The sequence below is a fragment of the Thermobia domestica genome, chromosome 4 (genome assembly GCF_964235325.1).
Source record: "Thermobia domestica chromosome 4, izTheDome1.hap1.1, whole genome shotgun sequence".
NCBI lineage: Eukaryota > Metazoa > Arthropoda > Insecta > Zygentoma > Lepismatidae > Thermobia > Thermobia domestica.
Window position 1 is genome coordinate 316,688,587 of NC_137457.1, and position 16,695 is coordinate 316,705,281.

Consider the following 16,695-nt stretch of genomic DNA (forward strand, 5'->3'; position numbering starts at 1 on the left):
TTACTACTCACCGTCACCTGATATCGAAAAACTCTGAGATTGCTGAAAATTGTCCTGTTACGGGATAATTTGTGCATGCACATTATATAAAGAAACTCAGAATTATTCCTTATATAATGATGCGTAAAGAGAATGATATGCAAGTGCATAGATATAAATTATGCAATTTATAACAAATTCTTATATGACATTCTCAGACTACGAAATATGTTTTCCGCTCAATGCACAAATGATGGTAAGAAGCTAGAAAATAAATGTTTCATGAAATTAACAACAGAGCGTTTGCTGAATAATCCTAGAAACTGACTTATCAAATTTATCTTAATGTAGTTCCTCCTTACCTCCAATGTAGAAGCTCCTTAGCTAAAATTGCGTGGTAAATTCTAAAATATAAGATATGTACAATATTTACTGTATAGATATTATTAACAATAAAATAAATGTGAAACAAAACGGATTATAAGTGTCCTCATGAAAATTTGGATTTTGGAATATTTATAATGTGTGTTAATGAACTATACCGGCAAACTTAAAGAGATGATTCCTCACATCAAAGAAAGAGAAAAATAGCTATTATTATGAATTGCACAATAGTGCAAGAGTTACAAGAGATTTGTGGGATAACAATGAGAAATGTTATTTAAATGCAATGCATGGTTCGAATAATTACTAATGATACCAATAGGGATAATGACATAGCTTGGAAAAGCAACTTAATATCAGAATAGTCTCACCAAAGTAGATAGTCCATACTCCTCCTTCTCGCCGGTGCTGGAGATCAATGTTAAAGTCCGATAGTCCCTAAGCTTCATGCGATTCCTTCCTGGGTGGTCTCAGTCAAACGAAGATTAAAGACGAATAACGATTGATTCGATACCAATGACGAGACGCAAGGAGCCGAATTGAAAACGACCGATCCAGAAAGACTAAGGTCATGCTTTCTCAATTGCTTTTGTTCCGACTGTCCATATAATGTCATAAGCGTAGAGCCGGAAGACCACGGAGGTGGTCAATTACTCCAAATTGCCACAGAAAAAGTTCTTATTTCACCCTTCAGCTGACCCGACAAGTTTTAGGATCCAAGCTGCTAGCGTTGCTAGATGTCGCATTCCAGAACCTAGAAAGAAGAATTCATTGAAGAGAAGTTCTTAGAGTAACCAATACTTCATCATCGCTGCAAAGAAAGGCAGGCACAATAACTATAACTGCGAGAGACGTCCAGTAAGATGCAATTCATTTAGAAAACGCCTGATCTAATCATAAATAAACCTGTAGGCGGCACGTGTGAGGCATAATAAAGCAAAACACAAGGTGAGGATACGGGTTAAGGTTCGGGAACCTGCTACCACAGTAGGAATAAACTTATTTAGTTGATGCTAAAATATACATGTAGCAAAACATTCGGATTATTCCTATCACGTTATTTTGAGGGGTCTCAAAGAGTCTAAGTTCTCAGGTTCCATGGTTATGTTTTCACTGAAATATTTATTAACAAAATAACAACAAAGTCAACTGAGTAGTTTCTGAAAAAAATATCTGAAAAAGTGAGGAGGTTGTTGGTTCATACCTTGTTGTTTTCAACATGAAGCCAGATTTTGAACGATAAAATACACACATGTGTCTCAGACAGTAGCATAAGCAGAATTATTCAAGGGGGTGGATATAAGAGGCGTTAAAACACACAACTACTTCTTCCGTACTTCACTCGTCACAGATGCCTACATTGCCTTTCATATTGCACTTGTACAGTAATGGTAAATAATTGTATTATATGGTTTGAGGAACCAAAAAAATAAATTTTTATATTAGGTATTAATAACTGTAATGACCAATTTTTATGCATTATGTTGAAATTGTTTGCTCGAACATATCCGAAATTGTTTCTTCAAAAGTAATATGACCAATATAATTATCGTAAAACTTCTAAAGCAGTTTAATCATACATTAAACGGATAGACCAGTCGCTTGCTGTCCATATTCTAGGTATAATGCATTCAATCACCATTTCCATTAAATTAGCATTCTAAAGATTATAAAAATCGATCCAGTACTTCCTCAGACTGCTTCCTTCAATATGAAAAATGACGTCTCAGCAAGTTCCGTACTAGTATTCTGGGATTAAATATAGCTTATTAAATTATGTATTACAGTAACTTTTGGATAGATACGAGCGCAGCATTTTTCCAAGGAAATGGAGGCAATAGTCCGACACACAGAAATGAAACCGAAATGAAATATTTTAATCTTGCGACCAGTAATTATGTCATGAAGGCTTAAGGCGACAATGAACGAAATAGTTTAATGAAGAATGTAGGAAGAAACGGAAGAACGTCGAGAAAACCGAAGCATACGATGTTTGTCCACCACAAAGCCTACTTGTCACGAGCCTGACACAGAAGCTAAGTCAGGAATATACACACAATGATACAAATAATACTTTATATAAAATGAGTAATATTGATGCAACTTGTATAACTGTTTTGCTAGAGTAAATATATTAAATATTGTAGTAGTGAGTAAGTCAATGTAATGTGCTATGACATGTCTTTCGAAGAAGCGAAATAGCTTTTCGTAGCTATCCAAATTCTTTAGGTTACTTTTGTGAGATTTGGCAGGAAAGAGAATCTTCGGTCTTTAAAGTGATACGACTTGTATAATAATTCTATAAGATATTTAAACTGCATACATACCTAAACAAAAAAAAAAAAAAAAATCTGGGTTATTTTACCTTTAGCGGAAAGTGGAAGAGTTGAGTAGATTTTGAGTTTAACGTCTCGTTCAGCAGCAAAGCTATATAAGACGTGGGCCTACTGATTAACGTGGAACCCGAACCCGGGTCTCCCACGCCAAAGGCGCGTATGCTAACCACTTTGCCACGAATGAGCTCAAAGTGGAAGACTTTGACCCTTACAGTATTGCCACCTCTAGGATAATTCTGTAAAATATTTAAAGACTGTTCAAAGCTATCCAAACAATGGTGTTTGTCTGAGTTTTCATTTTTTTAGCAGACCCTCCCGCTATTGCGATATGGATGCTAATTGTTATAAAATATGGGAACAGTGCGGATAGATTTTGTACAACGTTCTTTGTCTAGATTGTGTGAGATTCAGCAGAAAACTGGAGACTCTGTTCCTTAAGCTGATTTTATCAGTAGAATAATTCTAAAAAAAATATTTGTTGGTTTTCCATAATTATTCAAAAAATGTTAATCTGTTTCGAAAAGATTAGAAGTAGTAGACGTAGTAGAAAAAGAGGTAGAAAACGCGAGACTCTCGCCGTTGAATCCTTAGGGTTCAACCAGAGTTCGTACTTGCTTCTGTTGACACATTCAGTCGTGAGAAATAAAGTTGAAAATGTTTTGTCCATTCAACCTTTCTTTTTGTAATATCATAGTTTGTGCACTTAAACGTTGGATTAGATTTAGTTTTGTGCAAATTTAATGTTTATATGAATTTTATGTTTTTTCCCGTAGGATCAACTGTATTATGAAATGCCCCGTAACTGGATAGCACAGGGTTCCGGATATATGTTCAGTAAGATAATGTGTTTGTAGTTTTTGTAAAATCAAGGTAGTTTATCATAATCAACACAATGTTAATTAATATTTCAAAAGGGATCAACTTTAGTTTTTTTGCACCTTGTGGGTTCAGTTACTGGTGATCACTATTTGTAAGTGTAGTAGCTTAGATCAGTACTTTTTTGTTGGTTAACAGAGCTCTTAGTGTTTAACAATCTGTTCACGGTACTCTAAGTCAGCTCACATGAACCTATAACATCCCATCTTCTCCTATAGATATGTAAAAACACAAGATGTTCACAAAGATATGCAAATTTAAAGGAAACAGATATTATTATTATTATTTACATTTTCTACATTAAGTGCTGGAAGTAACCTTGTATTTTTTTTCCTTGTTAATAACATTTGGCTACGTCTTCTTGTTGCATCCACTCCATTACGTGTCTCCTGAAACTTGTACAATTGCTTGATGGAGGATTTGTTTGGAGTATCTATTCCATACTTCTCTTGTATCTCACTCTGTCAAAGCACAACTGCTCGTGCGAATGTACTCTGTCACTGTGCTGTTGTTCATGGCAGATCAGTTGTTCAGCACCTATAACGAAACTAAAACAATTTATTAGATTCATCATAAGATTGTGTAATTGACTGAACATTCTGTTTGGAACGGTTCCAAACCCAATAATATAAGCAGGGTTGACATCATAAGGGGATGCTGTAGTAAAACATATGCCAAACCACCATAATGTGTCCTGTAAATAGAATTTCGGCAAGTGCTAGGACTTACCCAGTACGCAATATATAGAGGAGGGCTTCGCTCAATTTCTATGAGAAATAGTCGAGAGTTACCGAGTCGAGGATATGCTCGCTTAAAAAGACTATTCCATTTGAATGTAACAGTGGGGACAATTAATGTCAAGATGATAATAGATGAAGAAGAGATGGAGAGATCTGATTGGATGGGTTGTAGATCAGATGAAAAAAAAAGTTGGAGTTAGTATTCGTGCGAGGTACAAGATGGAAATGTGATAAGATAAGAAAGAGAGGAGGTTGCTATTAGTTGGTGCATAATTGACGAGCTAACAGAGAAAACGACATTAAGAATGCTCTTTCTACTCTTAGAACATAAATAATGTTAACATATTCTTGAAGCTAAACTTAGTATTTATTTATTTATTATTGCTTTTATAATCAGTGCAAAGATCTTTTAAGAATCCAATATCTTACACTACACAAGGAGGAAAACCAGAGCTGTCCAATTATTGTCCCACCTTTTATCAATATAAATCACAACCAATGACTGCAAAATTTTGTGGATTATTCTGTGTTTACAATAATTTCCAACCTGAGGGAAAGACGTAAAGTCAATTCATTGCAAGCAGGTACTCATGTAAAGTAATTTCTAAGTAATGGACTTCGGTCTAAGTCTCTCACAATTTGTAATATGTTTAACCACACCAATATAAATTATAAATAATTAATATAGAAGGTCGTTTCATCCTTATGACAGTGAATTGATTCCGCATATCGTGGGTTGTAAAATCTATTTTCTAGCACTGATGATATTTAATATGATGGCCCTGGAGATGAACAATTCCACGAGATACGAGATTCCATTGAAGAAGTCTTCTATTGATAATATCCTGATTCGGTTTATACAACCCATTTTTGAATTCTCTCCGGACTCCCTCAGGTGTTGCAGCCTGGCATTTTTGGATGTTCCTTTAAATAGGCCAGAGGTACAAAAGCCTAAGCAAATGATGCATTTACCAATTTAATATGAATGTATTTAGGTGTCTTGATATCTGATTTTTCATTCAAAGAAGGCACATAGGCTACCGTTGTTTTGTCGGTGAAACTCACGGCTTTGGTTTGGTGGATGTGGACTCCAGCAGTTTCATTGCTAGACAAAGCAGGGATGTTTTCGTGGTGTATGAAATCTAAGACATTCTCAACAGATTAAGCAGGATTTACCTTTACATTAGATGTCACTTTGTGTATTGGAAGACTTCCTTAGTGCAGAAACTTGCCACTAAACTCTTTGCGGAAGCTTTCCGTGTACGTGCGAATCTATTGTGCTTTCTTGTTTGGAACAATAGAAGGGTAGTAAGTCCCAGGCACCTGCTACGATCTGATCAAAGACATCTACGCTTCATCTAGAATAATATAACGCCATTAGTCACTCGCTATGTAGTGCACATACAATGTTTGCGTGCACTCTACTCTGGGTGATTTGCGTTGGTGTTAGAGCAGAAACTTGGCGTTTGTGTATCGTTAGCAGATCTATCTCCAGTTAGATGATCCAATGAACGGTAGTTTATGCTTGTCGGCCGTGTGCCGATGTCGGGACATGGGAACATCGGATATTTCTTCTGCTAAATATCTCTAGTAACATATTACCGTACTTAGCACTAAGGTCTCAATGCTGGTTTCTACTTCTGAGGTTTCTGCCTGAGCGTTGTGTTCTTCGAGGGTGTATATTCATTACGATGAATTACTGAGCATATTTGCTTATCACAAAATGAAACATTTGTAGTTGCACTGTTTTCAATTTGATTATAGTTATAGCTCACTTCGGAAAATGTTAATATGTGGCCTTCTCAAAACGGATGCATTTCTGGAGACATGGATGCATTTTTTATCCAACTTTTTGACATCAAACTTCAGTTCATAATTTGAAAGGGACTTTTCTTTCAAAACTAGGCTTGTACTTCAATATAAGATTATAATTTGGTAATAATGGTGATAAAGCATGACTCATACAGCTGAACCATAGAGATATCACTTTTCATTCCTTACTTTTTTAAAGATATAGACCCCTCTCTCCAGACTACACAACACATCATCATCACTGCATGACAGAGTACTACAAGAACTCAAGCATACGTCTCCTTGCCAAAAGAACTACAAGGGATACGATCTAAGGTCCTAAATTGTCATAAAAGGATTAAAGTACATGTCCATAGCATCATAATGTAATGGACCTGTTTGATCCATTAGTTGTTAGAGTTGTATTAATTGCCTATATCATTTAAATGATCATTTTGATTGGAAGTCAAATATACTTTATATATTAAATAGGCTTTTATGTGATTTTATCTATGTGCGCCTTTATTACTCATGTTAACTAACTTTAAATGTTTGTAATTATTGTTAATGCTGAATTTGATCAATGATATCAAACTAATCTCTAAAGTAAAAGATGACATGAAATTTATCTTTACCATTGTAATGTTGGCAAAATTGATAGTGAAATTAATGCCTATTTTTATTCTTTTGCTTTGCGTGACATTCGAAGTTTGATCGTTTTATGTTAAAAAAGAATAGTTTCGGTATATATAAAATGGGTGATTGAAGTGTGTTTGTGATATACACATTTACTTGTAAAGTTGTAATTCTATATATGTTGTTTCTGGACATAGTGTAGTGTTGTAAATAATGTCCAAATAATTATAAACATCTGGAATCCGTAAGGATTCCGTGAATGGAGTGTATTCCTTTCTCTTATTCTTACATTTGATGCATATTAGGAACTTTCTACCAAATTCTGAATTAGCTCAGACAAATGGCGATAGTAGTCACAGTTGTAATATCAATTCTGAGGTGCTACTCTACTGTATAATGCGTTGACTTTATCCGTTAATATAATTTCATGTCTGATGGGCTTTATGTTGTTAAAGGAGATCATATATGATATATCCTGCGACAAAGAGGATTAATTATAATAGATATAAATATTTGATGAAGTGGATCAATGAATAAAGGGCAAGTCTTTACTTTAGGCAAGGCAGTGACAATAAGCAATGACTCTAAACCGGTTCCTGCAATTATAGTTACAGCTTCCAAGAAGGAAAGACAGAAAACAACGTGCCCTGCGGGGCTCTAACCCGCCTTCACTCGCTAACGCTCGTTCGGCAATAATATGTACTGACAGTATATCACAGCCTTGCCCAAAGTAAAGAGTTACCGAATAAAATATATGAAATTAGAGTTACGATAATTATGTGTATTGAATAAGTAAAACGATGATTCTCCTTAGGCACTTGATGGCTAATGACGAATGTAAACATGAGTTGTATGTCACGCATTTTTTTAAGTGTATCTTAAGCGCCTCACCTGTTATTATTTAATCATAATTCGTATTAGAAACTGCATACGCCCCTTAACTTAATTGGAGCTAAAAAAAATGATCCATTATGTCAAAAATTGCTCGAAGTATTTTATTTTTATCTTTAGTAGATTTGCAACCATATATATTCCTGATATGTTATAATGCTTTCTGTTTCCTTCTCCTGGTGTGGCTTTCCTGTGTGGTGCAACGTATCTGCAGTCTACAATCCGACGCTTGCGGCTGATGAGAGTAATCAATTTATGATCTGACATATCATAAGCCAACAAATATAAGCACTCCAGAAACAGTAGTAGTACAATAAATACCCAATCCTAAGAAGATACGGGAAGTACGGATGCAGACCTTTCAAAGGGAACTACGGGAGGGGGACGTATCTGTCCTAGACAGCTATCAAAGAGAATAACATGTTGTATTCATGGAGTCTAATAGAGATTCATAAGCATAGGACCGTAAGCATCAATCTTAGAGCATCAGGGTGTAGAGTTACCATGTAAACTGTGTGTCATGTGAATCTAAACAGCCATTGCAACCATTTTGTCTGTGTGTGAATGTATGTATCACTTCATCGGGGTAGAACCCCGACTCTCTCTTTAATGTTCATACAGATAGTAAGGTACCCAATCGTAAAGAACAAAAGATGCAGGATTGTTCACCCGGAAATCTATGCTCGTTAAAAGTAGGGATACTAATCTAATCCTCGGTATCCATAAATAAGAATAAAGTGCTCTTCAATAGAGTTTGATACCAATAGAACCGTAAGCATTCATCTTAGAGGTGAGAGATGCTTGGTAGACGCATTCTGCCTATCCTAGGAAACCATAGGGATACGTACCTGTCGTACACACTCATTAAAGAGAATGTGGTACCTTTGCATATGACCATAAGTACTAATCTTAGTACAATTAACGTCGAAAAACTTGAAATTTTAAACATCTGGCAATTTTTTTAGCACACAACGGAAAGAGCTTGACCCCCAAATTCCCTGAGTTACATATTTCTCCAATGTAAAAGAGTTGGTTGTCAAAAAATTTTGCTTTGTGAGAGTAAACACCGCTCTCAAAATCAAGAGGTTAATGATCCATGACGTCATACAACCTGATCGTGGTCAATTACAAAACAATGTAACTTCAAATAACCATCAGAACAATTTGCCTGAAAGTGGGGCTTATTATTCATATGGTCCATAGCTACGATTATCTATTTTACTGCATTTTAAGCAATTATAAGTACCTATTTTCCTGAATATTCTCTATTTTTTGTGACTAAACATCCAGTATACAACCATGACGTAAATCGAGGACATTTTGGTAAATAAATTGAATCGTTAAAATTATGAATTGATTTGTGCCAAATATGCAGAATACATTTTTGGAGGGAACTAAAGATCAGTTTAATGAGATTTTGAGTGAACTGTGACTTGCAAACATTTTAGTCATAATAGTTGTAACGTTTTTGTAATACCTATCATATAGTATTTAATAATTTTCGCCGTTTTTACAAGTGGAGTAGTAGCACACTGCGCCTAAATATCAGTCGATGTAATCCGAAACAACAAACTGGATTATTACCTTTAAATTCATTAAACTATATATCTAAAACTTTTGCGGATAGAATATTGGTGCATTATTCTATAACACTTTTCACATTGTTATCTTTCTCGAAAAGATTTCAACTTTGGGTTTAGATGGCAAATGTTTCAAAGAGTAACACTGTTACGGAAAGGACGATATCATTTGAAATACCTGATTAATAAAGTAATGTCAATTTATAGTCAACTAAAACTAAACACCAAAATAAACTAGTGTTAATTTTCTGTAAAGAATAAACTGTTTTTATTATAAAAATATTGAAAATATATTATTATTTGTAATCCGTATGTGTGTGATCCGATTTTTCAGTGTTGGCGACTTCAACCCACTCCGACAATCAAAATATCAAATTGAAAATATTAGAAATGTTTAAAGCCTTGTAAACCTATCCTAAAATAACAAATTCTACGCAAAACTTATCTCTAGGAAACTTCACATATTAATGGGTTAAGATAAAAAAGAAATAGAATCCTATTTGCACATAATATCTCAATTATAATATACTATATTCTGCAATTTATTTTTTCTAGATCAGACAAATTAGAATGCTGGCAGAAACCAGAAGAAATGGTGTACTCCAAAATTAAGTATTTTTTTAAAAGGAATGGCAAAGTGGATGTTCTCTGTTGTGTGGATTGTTAATTACTATATCATGTAATGTGTTTTTGACTCTTCATTTTTTTGTAAATTTCTGTGAAATACATTGTATAATGCCATATTTTGTGTGACCTTGTTTGTTGTAAAATTGTACAGTATTGCTAGTATTTAACATGGTTACAATTTAGTTGCTTTTGTATTTTATATAAGGTGTATTATTGTATTACGGTCTTGAAGGTGTTAAAGATGGTCACAAATTAGTTACTTTTGTATTTTGTGTGAAGTATTTCATTGTATAATTGCGTTATTTCTATTGAAGAATGGCATAAGGTAGGCGTCTATTATTTTATTTTCGAGCTACGATAGGACAGGAGAAAGCGCTGTATAATAATTACGATAAAAGTAAATTCCAAATTCGGCAAATTTAGACGTTACATGACCAATAGATTCTCCTGATCCAATGAACGGATAAGTTTAAAGCTATTTTCATTTGACTTAACAGCCACTAAATTCGTATATCAATTGCAATTAGAAATGTAACGGAGTGTGGGCATCTTTAACACAGGCATAAGCTCTACTTTGAGGAATTTTTCTCGTGAACCCGTTGGCTGATAAGCTTAAATTTAGCTTCATTTTCTTCAGCATCCATATATTAGTATAAAAATCGCCTAGAAATTAATCTACGGGCGAACAATGCTTACTATTGGCCTGATCATTTACTGCTTGCGATTTTCTGGAAAATGGTGGTAGAGATTTTGTTTATATTTCATAAACCCATATACTACTAATATATAATGTTACCGTGATTTTACTGTGTGTGCAATACGGTTTATCCACAGAGAGGCAAAAAAATTGGCATAAAGCATACTAAATTAAGACGTATGAAAAATTATTCTTGAACATCAATCTCTCTTGTAGATGACAGAATCATATGACTTCATGATGATGTAATTTCAATTTACGGTAGAGTGCCATAGTGCTGGACAGTTCCCTGTACAAGACATTAAAAGTTGGAGCATATCGACGCTAGTGGCAACATTTGGCGGTCATCCATAACTGCAGGGAGACGAAAGACCGTAATTGTTAGGGTGTGTGAGACTGGCTCAAATTAGTACCTAGTTAATCGCGGTACAATAAGGCGGGCCGATTTTTCTGAATTTCGATTGGCCGGGTTGCGGGAAAGTTGCGCCGTGTTGGTTGTAGTCTACATAGAAAATTTGAATTTTTCGATCAACCCCTTCCTTTGCCACATCTGACTTGAACATATTTATAGCTGCTGCAATGCAACCTTCAAAACACTACAAAGAAAATTGTGCTGCACAGCTTAACCTTTGTTTCTTTCACACTGAAGCATTCTGAGGCTGAAAATAAAACGTAAGAGAACAGTGAGATGCGATATTGTTACTATCTGGTTCAACATTATAATAAAATTAGACAAATAAATTATATTGATGTGTTCAAAATACATTATGAGTATACGGTAGGTCATGAAAAAATGTTGATAAACCTTCCCTTGCAGCCGTCAGCTAGTTTTAGCACCTACGCTCCGAAACTCAACCGAACGTACCATGAAGAGATGGCCGCAAATCGAGTTCCACCCACCCATTTCCGTTTTTTTCTCATTTACACTTGGAAGTTCTGCTTGGAGTCAAACTTTTGCATTTTTTTCGAGATTCTAATTTTGTCCTGATAAAGCTTGACCCGCTTGACACACTGATGCTGACGCTTGTGGAGCTACTTTTATCAAAATCTTTACGTATGCGTATGACACGGAAAACATCGAATCTCCTCAGAAGCTGTAGCCGCAGTTCTAATACGTCATTTCTTCTTTCTGGCTCGAAGAATGTTCTCTTGTTAACGGCGGCTCTGTGACGTCCGTTGAGAACCAATCAATCATCTCACCATATTTACTTGTGTCTAAGTTTACTTTCGGAATATCGAATTCACGTAGACATGTTCCCTTTCCCTGCGATTTTAAATCTCCATCCTAAAATTTGGGTGTCCTGGCCGCTGTCGGTGATCAATTGCCAACAATGTTTTCCGGATGGGCAAAGTAATCGTTGGAACTAATTACAGTATATGCTATCCTCCTTTATTGCTCTGAAAGAAAGGATTCAGATCGATATAGAGTCACAAGGGTTGCGTCTCGTTGATGAGAGAAGAATTTCGCTTTCTTTCAAACCAAATTCGTGCATATAATTTGCTGGAATACTGTGCAAGCCAACTAAGTGCACCTTCGGGACTTTTGGTGCTAATATATAATCGGTGAATGCGAAAAACTGTCGTCATCCAATGTGACATGACAATTGGTCCAGACTTTTTCTTCGGTAAGTCTGGTGGACACAAACGTGAAACGGCTCGGGAAACGTCCAAAACGTTTTGCTGATCGTTACTGGACTTGTATAAAATTACTTCTCATAAAACAACGCTTTACGTATTATTACCGTCGTGTACAATGTTGTTGGTAAATATATATTTTTTATTATTGCATAGACGATTGCAAAATTACTTGATATCAGATTACTTGACTAAAATTTTCTTCATAATAGAGGATGCGGCAGCCTTCATAGTAGGATATAAAAAAACACCATCAGGCACTAACTGTAATTTATTTATTACCTCTTATGTCAATTAATAGTTAAAGGTATGCCATTTATTAATATGTAAGTCATCGTCCATTGCGTGGATTACTTTTTGAATTTGACTCCTGTCAAATGATGCCCCCTCTGCGCCCCCTGTAGGCGGCGTTGGAAGCTTTCCATAACGCGGCGTAACATATTCCCTGGGACATTGGCGACGGCAGTTCTGATTTCAACTCAGGAATGGTGGCACAACGTGTTCGGAACACTTCTTGCTTCAGGTAGCCCAAAGGAAAAGTCTGCAATAAAAGATCAGGTGAACGAGCCGGCCAGGAAATGTCACCAAAACGGAAAATTACTCTATCTGGAAATGTCTGTGGCAAGAAATCTATGCAAATTCTGGCTGTATGCAAGGTCGCTCTGCCTTGTTGAAGCCATAATTGTTCGACATCCATATCGACCATACCTAATTGGGGAAGAACGAAGTCTTGCAGCATCTTTAGGTAGCGTTCACTGGTGACAGTTACAGCCACACCGCTGTCATCCTCAAAGAAGTAATCCCAAAAGAGGCAACTCCACACCACACTGTGACATGAGAACTGTGCAAGGGCGTGATGTCCAGTTCATGTGGGCTTACATCACTCCAATAACGCATATTCTGTTTATTCATTGAACCACATAACTCGAAATGACCTTCCTCTGACATCACGATGGTGTGCAACATTTGTGGATTTTGGCGAAGGAGATCACGCATGGTTAAGCAGAATGGTTCTCTTGAAACCCAATCGCGAGGCGGGGGCTGCGATAACTCAGTGGTTGAGCGTTCACCTCTGGTACTTGGGGTTCCGGATTCGATTCCAGTCCCCGCCAAGTTAACTTTGTGGTGAACAAACATCGTGTGCGTGGGTTTTCTCGGGGTTCTCCCGTTTCCTCCCACTTTCTACATTCCACCATTTCATTCATTACTCATTATCACCGTCTCCTTTAGCCTAACCGGCATAAGCGTGGGACGTAAAATTCAAAGATTTCATTTCATTTTCCAATCGCGTGGTCTAATTTCCTGAACAATCTGCAGCTTATATGGGTGAAAATGGATATCTTTGTGCAATATTCTCCTGAATGAGCGATCGGACATATGCACAGTTTGCGAATGACGACGACAGGATCTTTTTGGGCTACGCAACAGTGTAGCACGAAAATTTTCCACGGCTTCTGGTGTCCGCACAGTTCTTTCACTTCTTCCCGGTTTGCCATTGCTAATAGAACCTGTTGTTCAAAATATAGTACCCATCTCACAATGGTCCGCTCATGTAGAACTTTCCCATGATGTCCCAAGTTGAAATGTTGCCGAAATAGACGCTGGGTAGCAATAACAGAGTCGTTATTTTTGAAATAACTTTCAACAGCAAAGGCACGATGCTGTGTACTTCACCGATCCATATCATTGTCACACTCGAAATGGCAGCTCATTAGTACACGAATGCGGAACCGTCATTGCATGCATAGGTCATACCCTGCCGCACCCTGTATAAACAGATCGAAAAGAAATTGTTCACAATATATGTGACAAAAGCTACAATCCAAGGTTGACAACGTATTTTTCACGATTTACATGAAGAGCATGAACTGGAACATAAAATTACTGTTTTTCGTCTAATTGATTAAAATTTTTAACCACTTACGAAACATTTTGCATCTGACTTTTCTCCTGCGTTTTATTTTCAGCCTCAGAATGCTTCAGTGTAAAAAAGAACCGAAGGTTATAACTGTGCATCACACTTGTCTTCGCAGTGTCGTGCGGGTTGCATAGCCGAAGCTATAAAAATATTTAAGTCCCATGAGGCAAAGGAAGGGGTTGACAAAAAATCCCAAATTTTCTGTGTAGACTATCACTAATACGACCTCAACCCGGCCAATCGAAATTCAGGTAACAATTTTTTTTCGGCCCACCCTACTGTAGAGTGTTTGTTGTTCTACTCGTGTGCTACAAAGTTAATTTTGAATACTTCTGTGTGGTTAATTTAGGTAAGTTAACACTTTTTATTATTAGTAAAGATTGTGTATAAATTGGCAGAAGAGTAACATTACTATCAAAATCAATATTCCTTAGCTTAAAGGGTTTAATAATTTTGTCATGTCAGATGTGGTCCTAATGTGAGACAGCAGATGCAGTACCGGACAAATTTTCCGAAGTGATAAACAGTTTACTAAAGATCCTGTACGTTCTTAAGCTGTATCAGCAGAATTGCAAAAGGTAGGAAAGGGAAAATGGAGAGGTTTTTTGAGGGAAAATTCTCTATTTTACCCCAAATTTTCTTTCGTACATCATACGAAAATGTCCATGATAAAATTTCAAATCATGTTTCATTCTGAAGAGAATGAAGTATAATCCATGACACTTAGATGAATAGTACTGAAGTAGTAGATACTTAACTGAAAGTGATCATTTTCCTGTAAAGTAATATAATCTGAAACAGTTAAGGGAGTAGAGGGGGAAATCAAGAAGGGGGAGGGGTGGGACTTCAGAAAATACCCCTAATACTGTGGTCTAACGCTCCACAAAAATTCAGTTTTTATTAATTAGTCGCGACAGAAAACCTATATTAACTGAACTAGGAGACCAATAACCATTATGTAGAAGTTATTTTGAATCCAATTTTCTACCCCTGGAAACCAGTACACACGTGGCGGTTAGGCGTTAATTAAATAATTATTTATCGAATAATTGCGAAGAACAGCCGCCTCTGTGCCTTCTGCATCCTACTCTTTAGTATTAATCTTCCTTGTGCTTACTTCGACTATCACACTTTCCAATGGTCAGGAAACATTTCAGCACTTGAAAGTTGTTTGTTTTGAGCTTAGCGTTTCGTTCAGTTGCGACGATATATGAGACATAAACCTACAGCTTAATTTTAGTTTGAAAACCTTAAATATCAAAATTTTGTTCTGAAAATTTTAAGTTTCAAAATTTCGTTTTGAAAATTTTGTTTAAAAGTCTTTGTTTGAAAAGTTTTATGTTTGAAAATTTTATTTTGAAAAAAAATATTTAGAAAGTTTATCATTGAAAATTTTTTTTTAAATGTCATGAAACTCGTTCAAAATTTTCACCTGACTCATAACAAATGTCCCAGAGAATATTGTCAAATTATTGCTTTATGACCAGGGGTAATCCCAACAATCCACCCAGGTCACATCAAAGAGAATGGATCCTATACTCGACCAAGTTAATAACGGCTCTTCAAATGCCAAATCATCGATCACATGATCGTACTAATATTTGTCATTCAAATTTACAAGAGGTACTTGCAAATTTTTTGTTTGCACAGTTCCTAAATTGAAAGGGGTGGTTTTAGGTACCCCTTCGAAGGAAACACAAATACCTTATGAAAGGAAATGGATCCCTATATACACACATATAAGAGAATATGACCTCATCAAAGAAGATAAAATTATGTCAGTCGAACACCTTCCAAGTGGTACAACGTATTGCTTACGTTTATCTTTTGGCAATTTTTAAACCATGAAACGGAACGAGATGTACCACCCAAATTAATAGTGATATATACATTAAGGTTCTGTACTACTATACTAAATGTTTAAATTTTGCAGTTTCCAAAGTTGAAGGTGTGGGCTAATGAACCATTCCCAAATTTTGATTACCTCGGTGCATCAATGTACCTATGTATTATGAAAGGGAATGGACCGTTGTATATGCCCATACAAACCATTTAAGGTAATAGAACCTCATAAAAGAGGATACGTTGGGTAAAAAACTTCTGAAAGTTAAGTTTTCGGAAACGTTTTAGCTATGAAAAGGAGCGAGATATACTCCAAAACTTATAGAGGTACATAAGTGGTTCTAGGCTACCAAACCATATTTTAAAATTTGGCGATGTTCAAAATTTAAGAGGTGGTCCTGTGTACCTCTCCCAAAATTGGTGTGGGATAAAGTATCCCTGCCAAAATTTAGATAGGGTGGTCCTAGGTAATTACCCCGGACCAAGGTCATTGACCTCTGACTTATGACGTCACAAAAATTGTTGTTGACTCCACTCTATACTGGAGTCCATACTATCCTCGCTCGTAAAATTTTGTACAATAGCAGACAATATATAACAAATATGACTTAAGTCTTCATTACCAAGTGACACCTGTATTCTCAATCATTATATTAAAGACATATCGTCCCCACAGGAAAAATATCTATCTCTCCGCTTGCCCCACTAAGAAATTAACGCTGGTGTCGTCTACTACCTCTATGGACTAGCCAATTGTAATAAT

General features: G+C 36.1%; 2 protein-coding genes across 3 annotated transcripts in view; one reads left to right on the forward strand and one right to left on the reverse strand.

The window, feature by feature from the left end:
• The window catches only part of LOC145684346 (phospholipid scramblase 2-like), an 89,584-nt gene extending 79,712 nt beyond the window's left edge, over window positions 1–9,872 (forward strand). For both annotated transcript variants that reach the window (XM_081756557.1, XM_081756558.1), the window contains 2 exons: window positions 3,473–3,533; window positions 9,769–9,872. In XM_081756557.1, coding sequence (XP_081612683.1) covers window positions 3,473–3,533; window positions 9,769–9,782 — 75 coding nt within the window. In that variant the 3' untranslated portion in view covers window positions 9,783–9,872. The remainder of the gene's footprint in view (window positions 1–3,472; window positions 3,534–9,768) is intronic.
• The window catches only part of LOC145684345 (uncharacterized), a 46,065-nt gene continuing 33,257 nt past the window's right edge, over window positions 3,888–16,695 (reverse strand). Inside the window, exon 2 of the mRNA XM_081756555.1 lies at window positions 3,888–4,123. Within this exon, the coding sequence (XP_081612681.1) occupies window positions 4,009–4,123 (115 nt within the window). The 3' untranslated portion in view covers window positions 3,888–4,008. The remainder of the gene's footprint in view (window positions 4,124–16,695) is intronic.